Genomic DNA, 18,606 nt, shown 5'->3' on the forward strand with positions numbered 1-18,606 from the left:
AGCATAACAGAAGAATGGGAGAGAGGTGACAGTGGAGAGAGATTACATAAAAGTACCAATATGCCCCAGAGTCTGGAACTAATGATGAGCAGAATGTTTAGATGAAGTAGAGAGGACTCATTTTAAATTCAGAGTTCATAACACTAGATGACATAAATAAAGAGATAAGTACTTGAGTACCTAAGCAGAAAACAAACGAATTCCCCCGAACTCCTACGGGGGCGGGGAGAATACACTGATTGCCTATGCTTCTCTGGAGGCCTTAATATGCTGTGCAGTGGGAGTATGCTACACGCCTTAGCCACCTCTAGAGTCTGTGTCATTCACCTCAGCCCTGTTACCATCATTACCGACTCTGCTTCCTACCTATGGCCTAGCTGTTTCCAGACACATAATTACCATCGTCTCCCCGGTCTCCATTTACCTCTTCTGCCACTTAACTGCTTCTGGCCTTTGGGGAAGCAATTAATGAATCCCTGTGCTGAAATCATTAAATGACATTGGAGGGACCGAGAAAAGTTATTCCGCTTATAGGGCCAGCAACGCATTTCCTACCACCTATAGAAACTGGCCTCGGCAAGACCCAATGGATTCTTTGGCAGCCATCCACAGTTATATTCATTTACTCACTCCTTCATTGGATAAAGACTTGCAAGTACCATATTAGGCAGCTTTGCATCACTTCAACTAAATACCTGGCATATATTGTACAATGTAAAGGAAAAAAAAAGAATTATCAGGATTCCTGGTTTCAGAGATTTCAACATAAAAGGTCATCTAGATACATTGGTTTGGGCCAAAGATCAAACAGAATATCATGGTGGTGTATGGCGGAGGAGGCTGCTAACCTCCTGCCATTGAAAAAGCAGAAAAAAAAAAAAAAAAAAAAAAAAAACAGAGGAAGAGACCTCAAATGAGATGATTCCTGCTGCAATCAGCCCTCCCTGCCACAGTCTCCACCTCCTCCCAATAACCCATTTGATTAGAAACCTATTGATGGAGCCCTGAGAGATGGCTCAGCAGCAACGAACACTTTTTGCTCTACACAGGACCCAGGTTCCGTTCCCAGTACCTGCGTGATGTCTCACCACCTTCTAAAACTCCAATTCCAACAGACCCAACATTCTCTTGAGGCCTCCCATGGCTGTTGTGTGCACATGGTATACATGAACCCTGGAAGCACATACATGTGAAAATGAATAAATAAGTAAAAATAATCAAATCAAACCAACTATTGATGGTTTAATCCACTGATTAGAGTCCTCATAATCCTGTCACTTTCTATAATTCTGTCAGATGGCAACCAAGCCTTTAAAACACGAGTCTTTTGTGAGGCCATTTCCTATCCAAAGTGTTACAAGCAGAAACCATATGTTGGGTTTTGTGACGCCAAGGCTCAGTGTTGAAAGCATCTGTTAGGGGGTTCACTGTGTAATTGCCCAGCAATCACAGTCCAATATGAAAATTTGTGACAGGTAGATACTCAACCAGTTAGGAGCACTGGAAAGACAAGAGAATCTGAGTAGGAAGGAAATGAGAGCATCATAGAGGCCTGGATAATTTATAAAGGATATGCAGAAGTTTGCCAGGGTAATAAACAGAAGAACATTCCAGAAAGAGTCCATACAATTTTAGTACCAGTGAGAATGTGAACAATCATTACCAATTGTGTGTGTGTCCATTTGTGGAACTCTCTGTGCCTGAGACTGAGCCGAGGCCTAGTGTGTGCTAAGGAAGTGTGTGTGCTACCAGTGGCCCTCTCAACCTTCATTCTCAAATACCATGTCAAGGACACTCACTCATCCACCTTTTCACTAAGTGTGTTCGCCGTCTATTTTGGCTTCTGGCTTCATAGGATTTCATAATGCTGTCAGTGACATTTATTTCCCTGTCTGTCACTCTGGCCAGGTTGCTTTACCGGTTTTGCTGGGTTCCAGCATTTCCTTCTGTGGACTGTGTATCAATCTGCCAACCTACAAACTTTACATCTCAGCTTTCCCTATCTGATTTCCTACCTGGTCTCTATGTTTTTCATAGCTAAAATGAAAAAAAAGTAGAAAATGATTTCACCTTCAGATCTTTCATAGATCATAGGCTTATGTAAACATCAGATTTAGCTCCTCGGTTAATTTTCTAATTCCCTAGGGCTAGCTGTTCTGATCATTTGAAAGAACTTCCTTGGGGAGGGAGCAGATTCTTGTAAATCTGGCCACATAATTTCACAAGCAAAAAAAGACCCCATAAATTTTCCTAGCTGTAACCACTAAGTCCATGTTAGTAACAGATTACTATAGATGTACCATGAAGTCTCCCAGTAATGCCCAGTTGCTAGTTAAAGCCGTTGACTATCCCATTCCCTCTTACATATACACACATTTAAAAGGCTAATTAGGGTGAATATATTTTATATACACAATCTTGACTCTGCCATAATTAAGTTTTAACCTTTATACCCAAATATACCGTGTCTTGGAATAAATATTATTTATTATTAGAAACATCAGTCTGGAGGTTACCTCACAACGTCTGCCTGATTGATCATGTTCAGGCGAGAGGCTCTGTGTATGAGGAGGCAGGCTGCAGGTTTGTCTGCCTGCCTGGGTCCTTCTTACCAAAGCCTTCCATCCACTAACTGTATTGAGTGAGCACCACCCACACTCTATGTCATGGTCATATTGAAAGAAAGAATGAAAGGCAAAACTGGAAACTGGGGGAGTTACCTGGGCCAAAACTTCAAACCCTTGACCATTTTCTCCTTCCATTTGGAGGAAGGAAGGTGAGAAGATGCTAAGAGAGGAGGGAGGAAAAAGTCACCCTTTCATTGAACACTGGAGTTTCCAATCTATAAATAGATGCAGTTTTATTAACCCTTTTTACACACATAACGGAGGAAGGCAGTCACTTGTCTATGAGCATAGTAACTGTTACGGCCCCAAACATCTTTGCTGTGAAAACCAGACTCTTTTTTTTAAAAAGACTTTTTATTTAAATTAGAAACAAGCTTCTTTTACATGTCAATCTCAGTTCCCTCTCCCTCCCCTCCTCTCCTGTCCCCCACCGACCCCCCTAACCCAACCCCTTTCTGCTTCCCAGGGAGGGTGAGGCCTTCCATTGGGTATCTTCAAAGTCTGTCATACCATTTGGAGCAGAGGCTAGACCCTCCCCAGGGTGTCTAGGCTGAGAGAGTATCCCTCTATGAGGAGAAGACTCCCAAAGTTCATTTGTGTACTAGGGATAAATACTGATCCACAACTAGTGGCCCCATAGATTGTCCAGCCCTCCAAACCGACATCCTCCTTCAGAGGGTCCGGAACAGTCCTATGCTGGTTTCCCAGCTATCAGTCTGGGGTCCATGAGCAACCCCGTGTTCAGGTCAGCTGTTTCTGTGGGAAAACCAGACTCTTATCAAGCACTTTTGCTCAGGAAGTCTCCCACTGGGCTCAATGCTACCTCATCCTGAGATGCCTGTGCATTCCTGGTGGGAACCCTGAGAAAAGAAGTCAGCCATTTTCTGTTGACCACATAGTCAGGACCTCCTGGGACGACCTCTCCCTGACTAACAAGCCCCAAATCTGGACTCTCTTTGGGAACACTAATATGCGTCAACTACATCTAGACATGTGTGTATGAAACCTGCTAGATTAATGTCTCAAAAAGTAATCACAATCTATGAATATTTTTTAATTTGATACCTTTCCAGGGTTCTAACATTAACTTAGCTCGTTTTTACTTGAGTGAGAACTAATCCAAATTCTAAAATCTTTACAAATTGCTGCTTCAAACATCTTTGATAAATATTTCTATCAAATAAAAAAGCTGTGATAAAGCTTTAATGTTCTCCTATTGTTAAGTAAATAAAATTTTAATAAAAAGTAGTTTTGTTTCTACTGTGATTAAAAGAAAAGGAAATGCCTATCTTCTCCTGAGCTGTGACAAATATGTGCATTTTTAATCATGACTGTGTGGCAGTAGAAATCAAACACATGACGTCTAGAACCAGACTGGGAAGATGTGACATCTGACTGCCCATTTTTTAGCTGTGTCACCATGGGGAAGTATCCCAACTTCTCTGAACTTCACATAAACAGGTAATGTTTGTAGTCATGTGGTATGGTTAATTTTGTCAACTTGACAGGATCTCGAATTACCTAGGAGCAAACCTTCAGGCATGTCTGGAAGTTTTTAGATTGGAATGGTGGAAGTCAGGAAATCCCACTTAAATATGGGTGGGACCATCCCTTGGGCTGCAGTTCTGTATGGAATAAAAAGCAGAAAGGAAGCTCAGCACCCTGTTAAACTGAGCCCCATGTTTGTATCTCTCTGCTGTCTGAGTACTGATGCAACATGACCACTGTCTTACGCTTCCCTGGCCATGCCTTCCCCACTATGGTGATCTGACCCTCAAACTCTGAGCCAAAATAATCCAGTCTTAATTCCCTTTTGTCAGGTGTTTTGTCAAAGAAACAAGTAATCCATGTACTATGTCTGGGAGACACTGAGTGAGTCTTGGCTGATACTTGCAGGAGTAATTGCTACAAGCAATCACTCTAACATGAGAATTTCTGAAATGTACAAGTGCATTATCTACAAATCTTGCTCCAAATGTATTCATCAATATTAATAATATTAAATTTGACAATTAATGAAGATGATATGCTATAATTCAAAGACATCTAATTTACTGCTCAGTGTTGCAGCTTTCATTTAGTATTCTGAGCCCATAGTTTGTTTGTTTTCCTCTCTGGTCGCAGATGTTTGTTTGTATTGGCCCCAGAAATCAACCACTCCAAAGCAATGCTCCTGTGGAAGCTGATGGACAGAATGCCCTTGGCCAAAGTAAATAGGACCATTCTGACCCTAATCTTTCTGGCTTCAGTCCCCACGCCCATCATAGCCTGTTTCCTGAAGAACATGTTCTTTTCCCAGCAAGAGTCTGGAAAAGTGACTAGCCATTTTAGAAAGAGCCAAGCAGCAATTCGGAGATAGAATGAGGCAAAACCCCAGGTACTGTCAGTGAGCCAAAACTCTTAAATCACGTTTGGTATAACTTCAGAGTTATACCAAAAGCTGTGCCAAGACCGACCCTGCAATTTGGCACAAATGGGAGAATTAGTGACTTCGTGGCAGGTTGTAACTGACATTACTATTTTTAATCCACTCAAATAGGATTGTTTCTCAAGAGATATACAGGTATGGGATAGCATGTCATTTTGATTCCAAAAATGTTCAAGTTTTACATGTTCAAAGAATAAAAATTTTACCTCGATGAATCAGATGGACAAAATATTATTTAGTATTCCTAAAAATGTAGGTCTCCAAGACTGCTTTTACCCTCAGAGGCAATGGTTTTCCAAATATGGCAGATGGTGAACCTTGAGAGCAGAGATGCTTTAAAATCACTAAGGCGCCACTGCGTTTGTGACTTGCATTTTGAAAATGCATTGCAAATGCAGTGGTGGATTAAGCTGGTTGTCCCTCAGGACATACCAAGGCTGTAAAATCAGAAAGGACCAATAGTGAATGCCTTCTGTACCACCACCAACGTAAAGGGGGGAGGGAGGAGGAAGAAAAAACAATTTCACTCAAAAAATATTCTTGATGAAACAATAAGAAAAATCTTACTAAATCTCAACCCTTTGTATTGCGCACAATGTGGAAGTAGAGATGGAGTGTTCTGCTGCCTCCCAAAGTCTGAGGATTGTCTAAAGAAAATTCTGAGCTTCAGACCAAACTAGCCCCTTTGCTCAGGAAATGGCATTTATATCTGAACAAATGACTGGCAACAAACTATGGCATCCACAGTTTGGGGCATTTGGTAATCCATTTTTACTAAAAAGGGATCTGAGAAACCTATTGCTTCAGAGAAAAGAGCAAACTTGGTAAGTTTTAAGCTTTTAAGCTAAAATTATAATTTGGGAAGATTCGAATTTACTACAATTTGATGTGGTCTAAGATTACACATGGTGAACAACTTCTAAAACAATTGCCATTTGTCCAGTTTTAGTAGGATAAGCAAGAATGATGCTGCCAATTATCTGAAAAATACTGTTAAAAGTTTCTTCAAACAACAGATCCCTACAAGGCCACACTTTGTTCCTACATTTCAACCAAAACAGCACCTTACATATGTAGGAACACATGTAAGAATGGAAGTGTCTTCTGTCAGTCTGGGAATTTTATTTAATTAATTCATTTTGGTCATTTTTTGCATTTGGGGGTTTGTTTAGTCCCAGCTCTCCTGGAACAAGATATGTAGATCATAGGCTTGCAGCAAACTGACAGACATCCTCCTGCCTCTGCCTCCTGAGTGCATGCCACCATGTCTGGCCTAATCTAGGCATTTTGAACATTTACACATATGTAAAGCAATATATACATTCTGTAGAAAGTAGAATTAGGAATACGGAGGCAGGACGGTTGTTTAGAATTCTCAAAGGCCTGGGTTTGATTCGCAGTACTACAGAAATTAGGTAGGTGCTACCAGTGTAACACTTGGTAGATGGTGGCAGAAAGATCAGAAGTTCAAGTCAACCTCAGCTACATAGTATGAGACCAGATTGGGACACACAAGACCCTGTCTTAAAAAGAAAAAGAAGTAATTATTTTTTATAAAATATATGTAACATGTTTACATGTAATAGGTCTTTAATCTAAGATTTTAAGACTTTCTTTGTTGATTTATAATATGAAATACAAATTAGTATAACTCACATAAACAAAAGCTTTGTAGTCCTCTATCATTTTTACAAGTGAAAAAAAAAAAAAAGTCCATCCTGTCACAAAAATGTTGATACCTGCTGCCATGCTACACTTATCTGTGTTCTAGGCCAGTGGCCATTGTGACATCAGCATCAGATGAGGACCACAGGAAGGATCACATGCTGTGGACTCTTAGTTCACAAAACTCTGCTGTGGAAGAGATAGGCAGACCACCTAACCCTGCCTGTTGCTGCCTTTGATGTTCTCCATGGGATATTCAATGATGTGACAGCAAAGAACTCCAACAAATAGGAAGAGAAAGGCCATCCACAGAAAAAAAGACAATTTCTTCCCTTGATTCCTGTCATGCTTCCCATCGCTTTGTGTCTTGTATCTCAGTGAAAAAAATGTACCGATTTCACACCAAAAGAGTAAAGGCTGCTGCTGAACATGTGTGGACTTCAAATCTCCACAAGATCAGACGATCTCTTAAAACTGTTTACCAGAAATGTAAGACCCAGTGCTCATATTCAACTAGATACCCAGGGACTGATTCTTATGACTGTGACCAAGATGCTCTCAGTTTGAATGAAGAAATGAATCTAACAGCAATGCTCCAAGACATTAAAGGGGGACAAATGGAACTCCTCAGCCAAATGACTGACATTGTCAATGCAATATCAAATATCCAGGAAAAGACTGACCATTATCAGAAGCAGATGGAAGTCCTAGAAACAAGAATAAACATTATCGAAGACAGACAAATCATAGCCACCAAAGACATCCTCTCCATGAAGGAAGACATCAACACTCTAAAAAAGAAGGTGATAGAGCTGGAAAGCCAGAATTCTCACTCCAGCATACGCTGCCTAGAGGTTCTGGATGGACAAAAGGGCAAAGAAATCATGCAACTGTTCCATAATCTCCTACAAACAGGCATTCCAAAGGACATGGACACTGAAAGCTCTTCAGCAGAATCAGGAAGGGTGCCTAGCTACCGGCAACCCACTGGTCAGATTAAGGAAAAAGCAATGTCTCCTCAAATGAAAGCTCTGAAGAAAAATAACAGCGTCCGGAATGCATCTGTGAGTTGCAGAAAGGTAAGGTCAAATATTTATATTTACCCTGACTTCAGTACATGGATCAAGCTCACTTTTGTTCATGGAGGAAAATGGAGGTTTTTCCTCAGTGCCACCAAGTTAGAGGAATTCATCCAGTGGCTTCTGTCTAGGCCAACCATCCTTCCTGAGGAACCACAAATCATATCCCGGAGAGACCGTGCCTTCACTGGACCCATTGAGAACTTGGCCACAATCTGTCTCTCTCTTTTCAACTATCTTTACTACCTTTTTGGTTCCTCAAAACAGGAAATAACTCGTCTTTAGAGTTATTTTCTGCTTGCCTCAGTACAAAATAAATGTAGCCCACTGGCTTCAAATAGTCGTATGTGTTTGTGCTGTCTGTGAACTCTAGTTTGCTGGCTATGTGCCCACCGTGCCCACCGTCACAAAGTTCCTACACGACTACTGTTAAATTGTATCATGTCATTAGACTGTTGTGATCCGTTTTCTGCCAGTGTTCTTGTCCTCTCCAAAGCAGTTCATGAGGGCTCATCTTGTGCCTGATTTCATAAATAATTAGAAGCCAGAATGAAAGGGTCAAAGAAAATGTGAAACACTTGGGGGCTTCCACATCAGTACTAGTGGCTTTTGGCTGATATAAAGTGTGATATAAGACAAATATTTTAACAATATAAAGGAAAAATATAGACCCATTGTCAAAACCACTAAAACTAAGGTTATATTGGGGCTGGAGAGATGGTCAGACATTAAAAAACATTTGCTTTTCTTACAGAAGACTTGGGACTGGTTCCCAACATACACCTTGGGTTGTTACAATCACTTGTAACTCCAGTTCCAGGAAATCTGATGCCCACTTCTGGCCTCTGTGAGCATCTTCATGTACATGGTTATATATACATAAACTCAGGTACACATATAAACATTTTTAAAATTGTTAGAAATATGTATAAATAAAAGGGAAAGTTATTGCAAGGAAAATATTAGTTAACAATGGGATTTTTTTTTCTTTCAACGTCAGCTTCATCTCTATTTGTCAGTTAGATGTGAAAGGAAAGGCTAAATACAGTTTGGCAATTCTTTTACATTTTCTTGAAAGGAGACAAATACTATGCCCTGCCTATTTGCTACAGAGGAAAAGGTAAAAACTGAAGAGACATCTGTGAACTAAGTAAGTCTCATTGCTATGGTACTATAGGCCTTTACCTGGCAAGGTATGTATCCAAATGAGATGTTATTTGAGGGCAAGCTTTGTTTTTAGATGTCATAGATATCTATGACACTATAATGTCATTTTTCTTAATATCAGAACAGTTTAAAAATGCCTCCCTCACTTCTTAACCCAGTGAAGGAATCATCTTCCCTATTGTGACCATGTTATTAAACTGAAAATATTCTCTGTATATGCACTAATTTTAGTTACCCCCAGTTACCTATTTGAAAATAGAGAACAAAGACAGCAAAAACTAGAAGAGTTAAATGGTCAATACAGTTTAGTCTGGGAGTAATAGGCACCAATTTTTTTTTCATTTGTGAATTCAATTCATTTTATCCTCCTTTACAAATTTACAGGTATGCGTGTACACAATAGCCTTCAATACATTGCTTTAAAAATATGCCCATGTGCAATACACTTAATAAAATCTAGAGTATATCTTAAGTGTGTAAGTGTGTCAGCTTTAGCAATTTCTGTGTACTGTTAGCCAACAAAAGAATGTGTGCAAGGAGCAGCCAGATCCCTAGTTAGGCACATGGGTATCCAGACATGGCTTGGTCAAATGACAACATAAATGTCTTCTACAAAAGAAAGGAGTCACCACGTATATTTGGAAGTTCGGTGTGTCAGAGCATGCATCATTTTCCACTGGCACATCTCAGACAGTTTAAGATTTTCAAGAGACTACTTGCTGAGGAGGGAAAATATATATGTGTGTGTGTGGAGAATCACAACCTGTATGTTGTGAACCTAACTTCTAAGTCTTTGAAGTTCTATTACTTAATTGTAATTAGGTTTTCTCTGACTTTTGTAAAATGAGAATTAAGTTAATCTGTTAGAATTTTTTCCCCTGAAACAGGAGATCATGGAATATAAGAGTGAGAAAGAAAAAGGCATTCTCTACTCTTTATATACACAGCACTAAGAAGAATGCATAAAGTGTGCACACAAACAACCTTAAGGCATGACAGATGGGGCTGGGCAGCTGAGAGCAATCGGAAAAGGACTTCCAGCATTGGAGGAAAGAGAGCATTGAGGAGGCTTGAAAGGCAGGGAGGAGAAGAGGGCAATGGAGCAGACAGAAGGACAAACAAACACAGTCACAGGAGTGAGACTGATATGGAACATAGGAAATAAAAGCCAGGAAGCATTGCATATATACAAAGTACAGACCTTTCAAGGACCTTATTCTCTTCAGTGACTTTCTCACAGTGCTTACTTTAACCCATGCTTTAACACAAACGCTGGATGTAGTGGCACAATCCTGTAATCATAGCATTTAGGAAGCTAAGGCAGAGGGAATCACAAGCTTATTCAACAAAAGCCTAGGTGCAATAGGCCTTTCTAAGGAGAAAGGAAGAGGAGGATAGACAGAATCAGGGTGACTGCATAATTTTCTCAAGGCTTCAGAAGATGATTCTGTTCATCCTCAAACTATGGGTCGTGACCCCTTCAGGAGGGGGGTCACATGTCAGATAGCCCACATAGCAGATATTTACATTTCACAATTTATAACAGTGGCAAAATTACAGTCATGAAGTAGCAATGAAATAATTTTATGGCTGGGGGGTCACCACAACATGAGGAACTGTATTAAAAGGTCACAACCGTGGGAAAGTTGAGATCCACTGCTCTAAGGAAAAGAGACATTTTGCTTTCTGACAAGACTGCACGTGATTTGCTAAGATCAGAAAAATGCTCATATGTGCATGAGAGTAAATAATCTGTTTTTCAGGTCTGAATTCGCAAGCCTCTTCCCTTGCTCACTTCCATTCTTAGTAGCTCAGAGAAAATGTTGGTCTTGTCTCCATTCCTCCTCCAGTCACTTATCAATCACTCTCCTTTCTTTATTTTCTTGCATGGTATTTTATTTTATGTGTAGGTCTATACATGCCATAGAGCATGTATTGCTTATGTATGAAGGCCAGGGGCCAGCTGTGAGAGTTCGTTCTCTACTTCTATCACTTAGGTTCTGAGCCATTGCTCTTCTAGGTCCTTCTTGGTTTTCTTCACTGATTCCTCCAGTCCCAAATATTCCTCTAAAATATGGATAATGAGTCAGCTTAAATGAAAGAACCCACAATTCAGAATCTCTTGAGACCCTCTGAGCTCTTGACTGAAGTGAACACATAACTTCTTTGAATTGCTATGAAAAAAGCTAGCTATAAATATATATTAGACAAATATATATACACATAAGTATACATGCTCAGATATAAAGCCTATTGTGCTTTCACCAAAATGTCTCAGACCCTTGTTGCTATAAATTAAGCACATTTGCTGGGGATGTGATAGGGTAAAGAATCACTTTACCTGTGATAGGGTAAAGAATGAGGGATTTGAGAGAACCGGCTTTAGAACCATTGCTCACTGAGTAGATAAGCAGAACTGGCCACTGTGCCCCAGTTGTGTGTGTGGTGATGCTTGTGACTATATGATTATGGCAATTTCCTTTAAGGCTGGCATTCTTCAGTTTTCTTAAATCTAAATTAAGAGCAATTTATGTCTTGGGATTGTTGCATTAATTGAGTAGGATCACATGTTGTGTGTGCCCGTAAGTGCCTGATTTAGCAGATACTCAATAAAGGGTAGTCATTTCCTTCCCTCTTTAACTAGATGGAAGGGTGTTAACAAGGGGCATGAAGATGAATGGGACAGGGGCCTCGCCTCAAAGAGCTCCCTCCAGGACTCTGCCTCCTTTTATCAGCTATAAAAGACTCTAGACAAATAATAAACAAAGTGACAGGCTAAATACAAAAGCTTCAAACCGATTCTTGACTGCCTTATCCAAAGATAGTGTGATAAGAATAAGACAGGGTGTGAATCTCCCCTCCTGATCTGGGCACCCAACCAATATTCCATCATCTGCAATAGTCGTTCGCCAACCTTTAATTGCACTCTATATAAATAAGCAGCAAAGGAAAGGACTTGGAAGGAAGGAAGAAGACTGAGTTTAATATAAATAACTTAGTTCAGTTAGGAATATTTACTTCGATAGGTGTATTCACCAAGAGGACTCTGTTTATTTAAAACAAGATGCATCAATCAACTTGTATTGAAATCTGACACTGTGCCTGGAGCCAGCAGAGCTAGGTGTGAAAAGACAGATAAGACGACAGTCCTATTCTGAAGAAACATACTTTTAAATGGTGTTCTTTCTACCTGCAATTATGTTAGCCTGCTGCTTAGATTTAGACTGAAAAACAATTCACTAACCTCAAGCAAAATTTGATCTTTTTTCATGGAGCACAACTTGAGTTCCTGTTAGGGGGGGGGGGGAAAGCCATGGTTATTCCTCAAAACAATAGCTCAAGCTTCCTCAATATTATTTTATGTTTCTCCAAAAATATAAATGGTGGCCAACATATTAATGACTTACGCGCTGAAACATCAGTTGTAAGGTTTACAATAGGAAAGTACATCATGAATATATATTAGTTGGACTTTTGCTATGTTGTAAAAATAGCAATAAAGTGCCTGAGATAATGATATTAATGAAACTGCAAAGGCAAGCCTTTGTGTATTTTTATGCTAACATATATTCATAAAAACAACTACAAGAGCGGCTGTCCTGATAGTTGAGTTGGGACTCCCACCCAATTAATGATGGAGTTTAAAAGTTCACTGGTTGTAGGCATTAATAGATGACTTTGGAAGGAGGGAACAAATGAAAAGAACTAAGTTTTAGCTAGGGCAGGAACTCTAGAATTGAGAATCTGAAGTGGGGGAACTCTTGGGTGAGGAAGGAGACAAGGGTTTCTTTGGCTACTGAGGGGACTGTCTGGAGAATAAGGGCTGAGGTGGATCCAAGTGCCCTACAACGTGAAAGGACCAATGTCTAGAGACACTATAAAGTATGGTGGTGCATGCCTGTATTACCAACAATACAGAAATAGAGTTAGGAGGATGAGGATTTCAAGAATGCCCTTAGCCATTTAGCAGGTATAAGGCCAGGCTTAGCTACATGTCTCAAAAAATCATAACGCAAATTTTTGAAAAGTCTGGAAATGAGAAAATATGCTTATAAAACATGTAATATAGGGTGTGTGTGTGTGTGTGTGTGTGTGTGTGTGTGTGTGTGTGTAGTGTGTAGTGTACATTTTTGTGTGTGAGCAATGTAGAAGCCAGAGGACAGTATTGTCATTTCCACCTTGTTTGTTCAGACAGGGCCTCTCACCAGTTTACCAAGTGGACTAGGCTGCCTGGTGGATGAGTCTCAAGGATCTGCCTACCTGACTCCATCTTCCCAGTGCTGGGATTCCAAGCATTGGCCACCCCACCCCCCACCCTGTTTTGTTGTTTTGGTTTTTTTGTTTTATTTGTTGTTTTGGTTTGGGTGGAGTTTTTTCTTCTGTTTTGGATGGGTGGGTGGTTGTTTCTTATGTAATGTTGGTTTTAAGGATTGGACTCAGTCCTCATGCTTCCAAGGCCAGGTACTTTACCAAGATGTTGCTTCCAAGGCCAGGTACTTTACCAAGATGTTTCTCCCCAGTCCCCAGATTCTAGGTTTTGCGCTCTCATTTATCCTTTGGAATGAAATCTTGTGTTAGTAATATTTCTGTTGCTGTGACAAACACATATGACAATCAACTTAAAGGAGTGGCTGGGGCCAGTGAGATGCCCCAGCAGGTAAAGGCACCGGACACCAAGTCTCACAACCTAAGTTTGATACCTGGGATGCACACGGTGGAAGGAAAGAACCGACTCTTCTAGGTTGGTTCCAAGTCTAGCCTATATGAGTGAAATGTGGCATACAAATACTTACAACTTAAAAGTTTTAAAGAGAGAGGCAGAGGTTCATTTGAGCTGATAATTTAAGAGGTTCCAGTCCACATTACTTGGCCTCATTACTTTTGGGCGTGTGCTAGTATACCTGGCAGAGTGTGGCTACGAATAGAACTACTTGATGACAGCCAAGAAGCAAAAATGGAAAGGATGGGGTGCCAACATCCCCTTCAAAGACCTTCTTGTTTCTAGTGGACTCTACCCCTTAAAATTGACCTCCACACAGCTTTGGGAGACATGTATGAACCAAAGGAAAACATACTTATTTGGGAAAATGTCTATTTTTTGAGGAATATGAAACTTTAAGTCTTTATGAACTTAGAAGGTTGGTGGCAGATTCTGTCAGTGAAACAGAGCAGGAGTTGGGACCATAAAACATGTAGCTGTGGTCTGCTGCTCTTCTGGGGCTCTCCTGTCATTTTATTATTCTTACTTCTTTCCCCTCTTCCACTCCATGCTTCCACCCTAGTGTTTAAGCAAGGTGTAAGATAATGAGATGCATCCTAGCATGACATGGGGATGGAATGAGAGAGAAGACAAGGAGATGATAGGAAAATTTCCAATAGGCCTGAAAAACAAGGAAGAGGTTGAGGCTCAGGTGCAGAGCTGTTCTGGTTTGTTTTCTATTCCTGGGATAAACATGACCAAAAGCAACTCAGGAAAGAAAGGGTTCATTCAGATTACAGGTAACAGTCCATGGTGGAGGAAAGCCAAGGGAAGAGTTCAAGGCAGAAACTTAAGGAAACCAAGGAGAAACACAGCTTACTGGCTTGCTCCCTCAGGCTTGCTCAACTATGTGTCTTAAGCGGCCCAGGCTTGCCTGCCTATGTATGGTAAGGCCCACAGTGGGCTAGGCCCTCCTACATCAATTAACAATTAGGTTAATGCCTCACAGACAAGTCCACAGGCCAGTGTGATCTGAACAATTCTTCAGCTGAGGCTCCCTTTTTCCCAAGTGACTATATCTGTGTCACGTTGACAATTGAATCTATGACACACATTGTGGTTATTTGAATAATAATAGCCCCATAGGCTTATATATTTGAATACCTAGTCACCAGAGAGTGACACTATTTGAAAGGATTAGAAGGATTAGTAAGTGTGGCCTTATTGGAGAAAGTGTGTCACTGAGGGCAGGATTGAGGTTTCAAAAGCCCATGCTAGGCCCAGTTCTCTCTCTCTCTCTCTCTCTCTCTCTCTCTCTCTCTCTCTCTCTCTCTCTCTCTGTCTCCCCTATCCTCTTCTCTCCTCCTATCTCTTTCTCTGCCTCAAGATGTTGCTCTCAGCTAATATTCCAGCAATGTTCTTGCCACCATACTCCCTGCCAATGATGATAATAGATTAAACCTCTGAAATTATAAACTATCCTCAATTAAATGTTTTCTTTTATAAGAGTTGCCTTGGTCAGAGTGTCTCCTCACAGCACTATAACAGTGACTAAAACATGCACTAAAGACATTTCTACCAAGCAGAGGTAGAAATACGAAGGGTAAATAGCTTTAAAAATACTATTGACATAAGCATATACCACATGCTATGAAAAATACCAAACAAACAAACAGAAAACAGAATGCCTCTCAGGCAATTTAGTGAAATATTTGGTCATCCTTTTCCCTCTGTGAGTTAAATTTTAGCCCCAAGGGACTGTCCAAGCTTCTAAGAACAGCTTCCAACAGAACTCTTCAATCTTTTTCTTTAGTCAAGGCTTCTACCTATTTTTAGAGCTCCCTTTCTTCCCTGCTGTTATCTAGGATAGGAAAAGAAATACATGAAAATGTGGCCAGGTAATAGCCTGATTCCGATGATGTATTCTTTCCACTAATTGTTGCAGAAGGATATTCTCATAGGCCAATATCCTGATGAAAGCTGGACCACATCTTTCAGATATCAGAACATTGAAGTGGGGTGCCAGTCTCACTAAGAGTGACCCTCAGTCAACTTATATTTTCCAAATACAAAGACAATAATTGCTTGATTTGCAGGCTGTAATTGGATCAGAGCCATCAGTGACATGGTTATTTGTTGTTAGAGCAATATTCATGGAATCATGCCTATGGCAGCCCAATTAGAGGCGCACCATCGGTGACCCAGCTGGCGTTTTCAATATGCTATCTCAGAGGTATGATCAGAAGACAAATTGGAGCTGACTTAATGAAGTTTCTGATCAGAGGCTTCTCTGAAGACAAAGAGTTATTGGAGGAGACAAAGAAAAGCTGGTAGCTACTAAGTTTATGTGCACGATCAGAAAACAATAAGAAAATCAATGAAATTTACTGGATGCACTCACAAAGTTTTTTTCATCACAACAGGGGAGTGTTCTCCTTTCTCAACAGTGGGATCCCCAAAACTTAGATTGGCAATGAAAAGAAGCCTCAAAATCACTTAGTTCTGTGATATTCAAGTGTAAGATTGGGAGACAAAGAGGGGATTCCCAAACTCAGCTTTTGAAAAGTGTCCTGGTGGCCTTTTGCAATCGTCGTGGCAAGTCTATGGGTTAACAATGTGACTTCATTCTTTGTATTTGAGAATTATGACAATAAGAAGCCAGAGACTCCTTATCATGAAGACTTAGAACAGGCACTTAAATACTGGTAATCCTGAGTGAATGGAGGCTGTGTTACCTACTAGGTGTATGATCTTTCTAGGTTTCCTACTCTGAGCAAATATTTTTGTCTCTGAATGAGAGATACTAAGAGACAGGAATGCAAGATTGAAGAAAAATACTTAGTTTGGCACCCAACAAGTGCCACTGCTGCTGCTGCTGCTGCTGCTAATACTATTGAATAGACTGGGCAGCAGCTTTATGTTCAATAAATTGAGGCAGAAAAAAGACTGAGAACCAAAACACTGGTCCAACTCATGTCAAAGGAACTGGAGACTGAGAGGCAGAACTGACTTGCCTAATATTACTTGGGGTTGTAGATTCTAGATGGTTGTCTGGGCTCCAGGTTGTTAGGTCATGCCCTCCAGACTTCACTGAATCCTTGAATTCTGACCATTAAAGGGCTGGCCATGGATAGGAGGAAATGCGCTGATGTAGCAGCCAGATATATTAAATTTTACCTTACACCCTCTGACTGGTACCTTTAATAATAAAATGGCGGACTGTATTCATCAAAATTAGGGATCTGCCGCGATTACCACCCCACCAAGCCTCTCCCTCAAGCCAAACAGTTGATGGTCCACTATGTGAAGCTCTGCAGAGACCTTTGTTGCTCCAGAATGTCTATGTTTCTCTTCTATTTCCCGAATTTTTGATCAGATGCTGTGGCAATATAGTACACGTGTGTACACACACTTATATATATTGGGGAACAGATATGTATGTGTACATACAGGATATCAATTATATAGGTATGTCATACAGTTATACTAGAGATTTACAAGCTTTTTATTTCTTTATCTTTGTCAGTGATGAGTTTTTAGCCACTACGAATCTAGGTAGAAAGCTAGTAATAATAAGGCCCTTCCACACATGAGATTCTGGTAAGAACCTCAGATGGTATCTCTGAATGTTGTTATTGTTTGTTTTTAAGTTGGGAAACTGAGATTAATGTTTAGGTTGCTTACATGATTATAATTAAAATGATAATTCACTGCACACCCTGTCATATAGGGGAAGCACAGAGTTTGACAAGCAGCTTGTATTAATAGACTTAAAATCAAATTTAGTGAGGCACCTAGCCTGTCTTACTTCCCACCCTCTTCTTTAAAGCATGGGGTGTTTCTCTTTCCCCATCAGTTTGCCTGGGTTTTGGCATGTGTTACCAGTTTCTATTGGTGGGTTTTTCTTCTTGTTGCCTCTTTCTCCCTCTGTTTCCATGTCTTTTCCTCACTTCCTTTAAAGTGGTTTTTCTGAAAATAGACAGCTCATGTGGTCACATGTGTAGATGTTTGCCGCCCCAAGTTATATCCGAGTATTCTCTAGTACACCTTTTGCACCCATAAACCTGCCTGCCCTTTTCTTCCTGTCCCTTCAGGTATTGCTGACTTCCTCCTCCAACTTCCTGTTCTGCTTCATCCCCATCCCCTTCTTTCCAGGGGCTAATTTCTCCTTCCCATTCAAACCAGCCCCACACTTCCTTCACCTTCCCTTCTTCCTCTGTGTATGGCTGCCTAAACGTATACATTGGATCTATTCTGATTAACTCCAGTGTGGCCCACTAGGAAAGGTCTCAAATACATACTATTTCCTTCATTTGGTTTGGGGTTAGCATTTTGCCTCTCATGCTTTTTTTTCCCCCTCCATTCCTTTCATTTTCCCATTCATAAATATGATAAAGTTCAGAAATAGAATTTATTTTGTGCAATGAAAATTATTGAAGTTTCCTTAGTCTGAATTTCAAAAGCAAGTGAGTAGAGCTAGCTATAATTTAGTGAGGAGAATAGCCTTAGCTGTAGATGTTTTCACTTACCATATTTTTTCTCATCAACTCTCAACTGAAGGAAGAATTGTCCACACTGAGAAAATATATCAAAAGCAATCTTAATCTAATTTTCTTCTTTTTATTTGTTCTAATATTTTGGTCCCTTTGTGGTTTCAAACAAATTAACTTTCAAATTTTTCTGAGGGAAGATAGAAGAGCCTTTTTGGTGGTTTTATAGTTCACTGAAAATGACTTTTAGAATAAGAATGTTTTATAGAAACGCTGATTATAACTCTGTCATCTGCAACAATGAAATGCAAAGAAGTAAAAAAAAATAATTCAAATAATTACACAAAAATTCATATTTGGGTAAATTACCAAATCTGAGATAAGATAGCTTGTTTAGCTCCATATTGCACTCCATTTAAAACAAAAAATGAAGTTTCGAATTTTCACATCT

At 40.1% G+C, this 18,606-nt stretch overlaps 1 protein-coding gene across 1 annotated transcript; it reads left to right on the top strand.

Annotated features, from left to right (window-relative positions):
- The first annotated feature begins 7,106 nt into the window (after positions 1–7,106).
- On the top strand, positions 7,107–8,084 carry Ccdc54 (coiled-coil domain containing 54). Its single transcript, XM_027413356.1, has one exon. The coding sequence runs from the start codon at positions 7,107–7,109 to the stop codon at positions 8,082–8,084; it is 978 nt and encodes a 325-aa protein (XP_027269157.1).
- Positions 8,085–18,606: the final 10,522 nt, after the last annotated feature.

The sequence above is a fragment of the Cricetulus griseus genome, chromosome 4 (genome assembly GCF_003668045.3).
Source record: "Cricetulus griseus strain 17A/GY chromosome 4, alternate assembly CriGri-PICRH-1.0, whole genome shotgun sequence".
NCBI classification, from domain to species: Eukaryota; Metazoa; Chordata; class Mammalia; order Rodentia; family Cricetidae; genus Cricetulus; species Cricetulus griseus.

Excerpts from the sequence above, each read along its gene's own strand:
- Ccdc54 (XM_027413356.1), top strand. The coding sequence starts at position 7,107 with ATGTACCGATTTCACACCAAAAGAGTAAAGGCTGCTGCTGAACATGTG.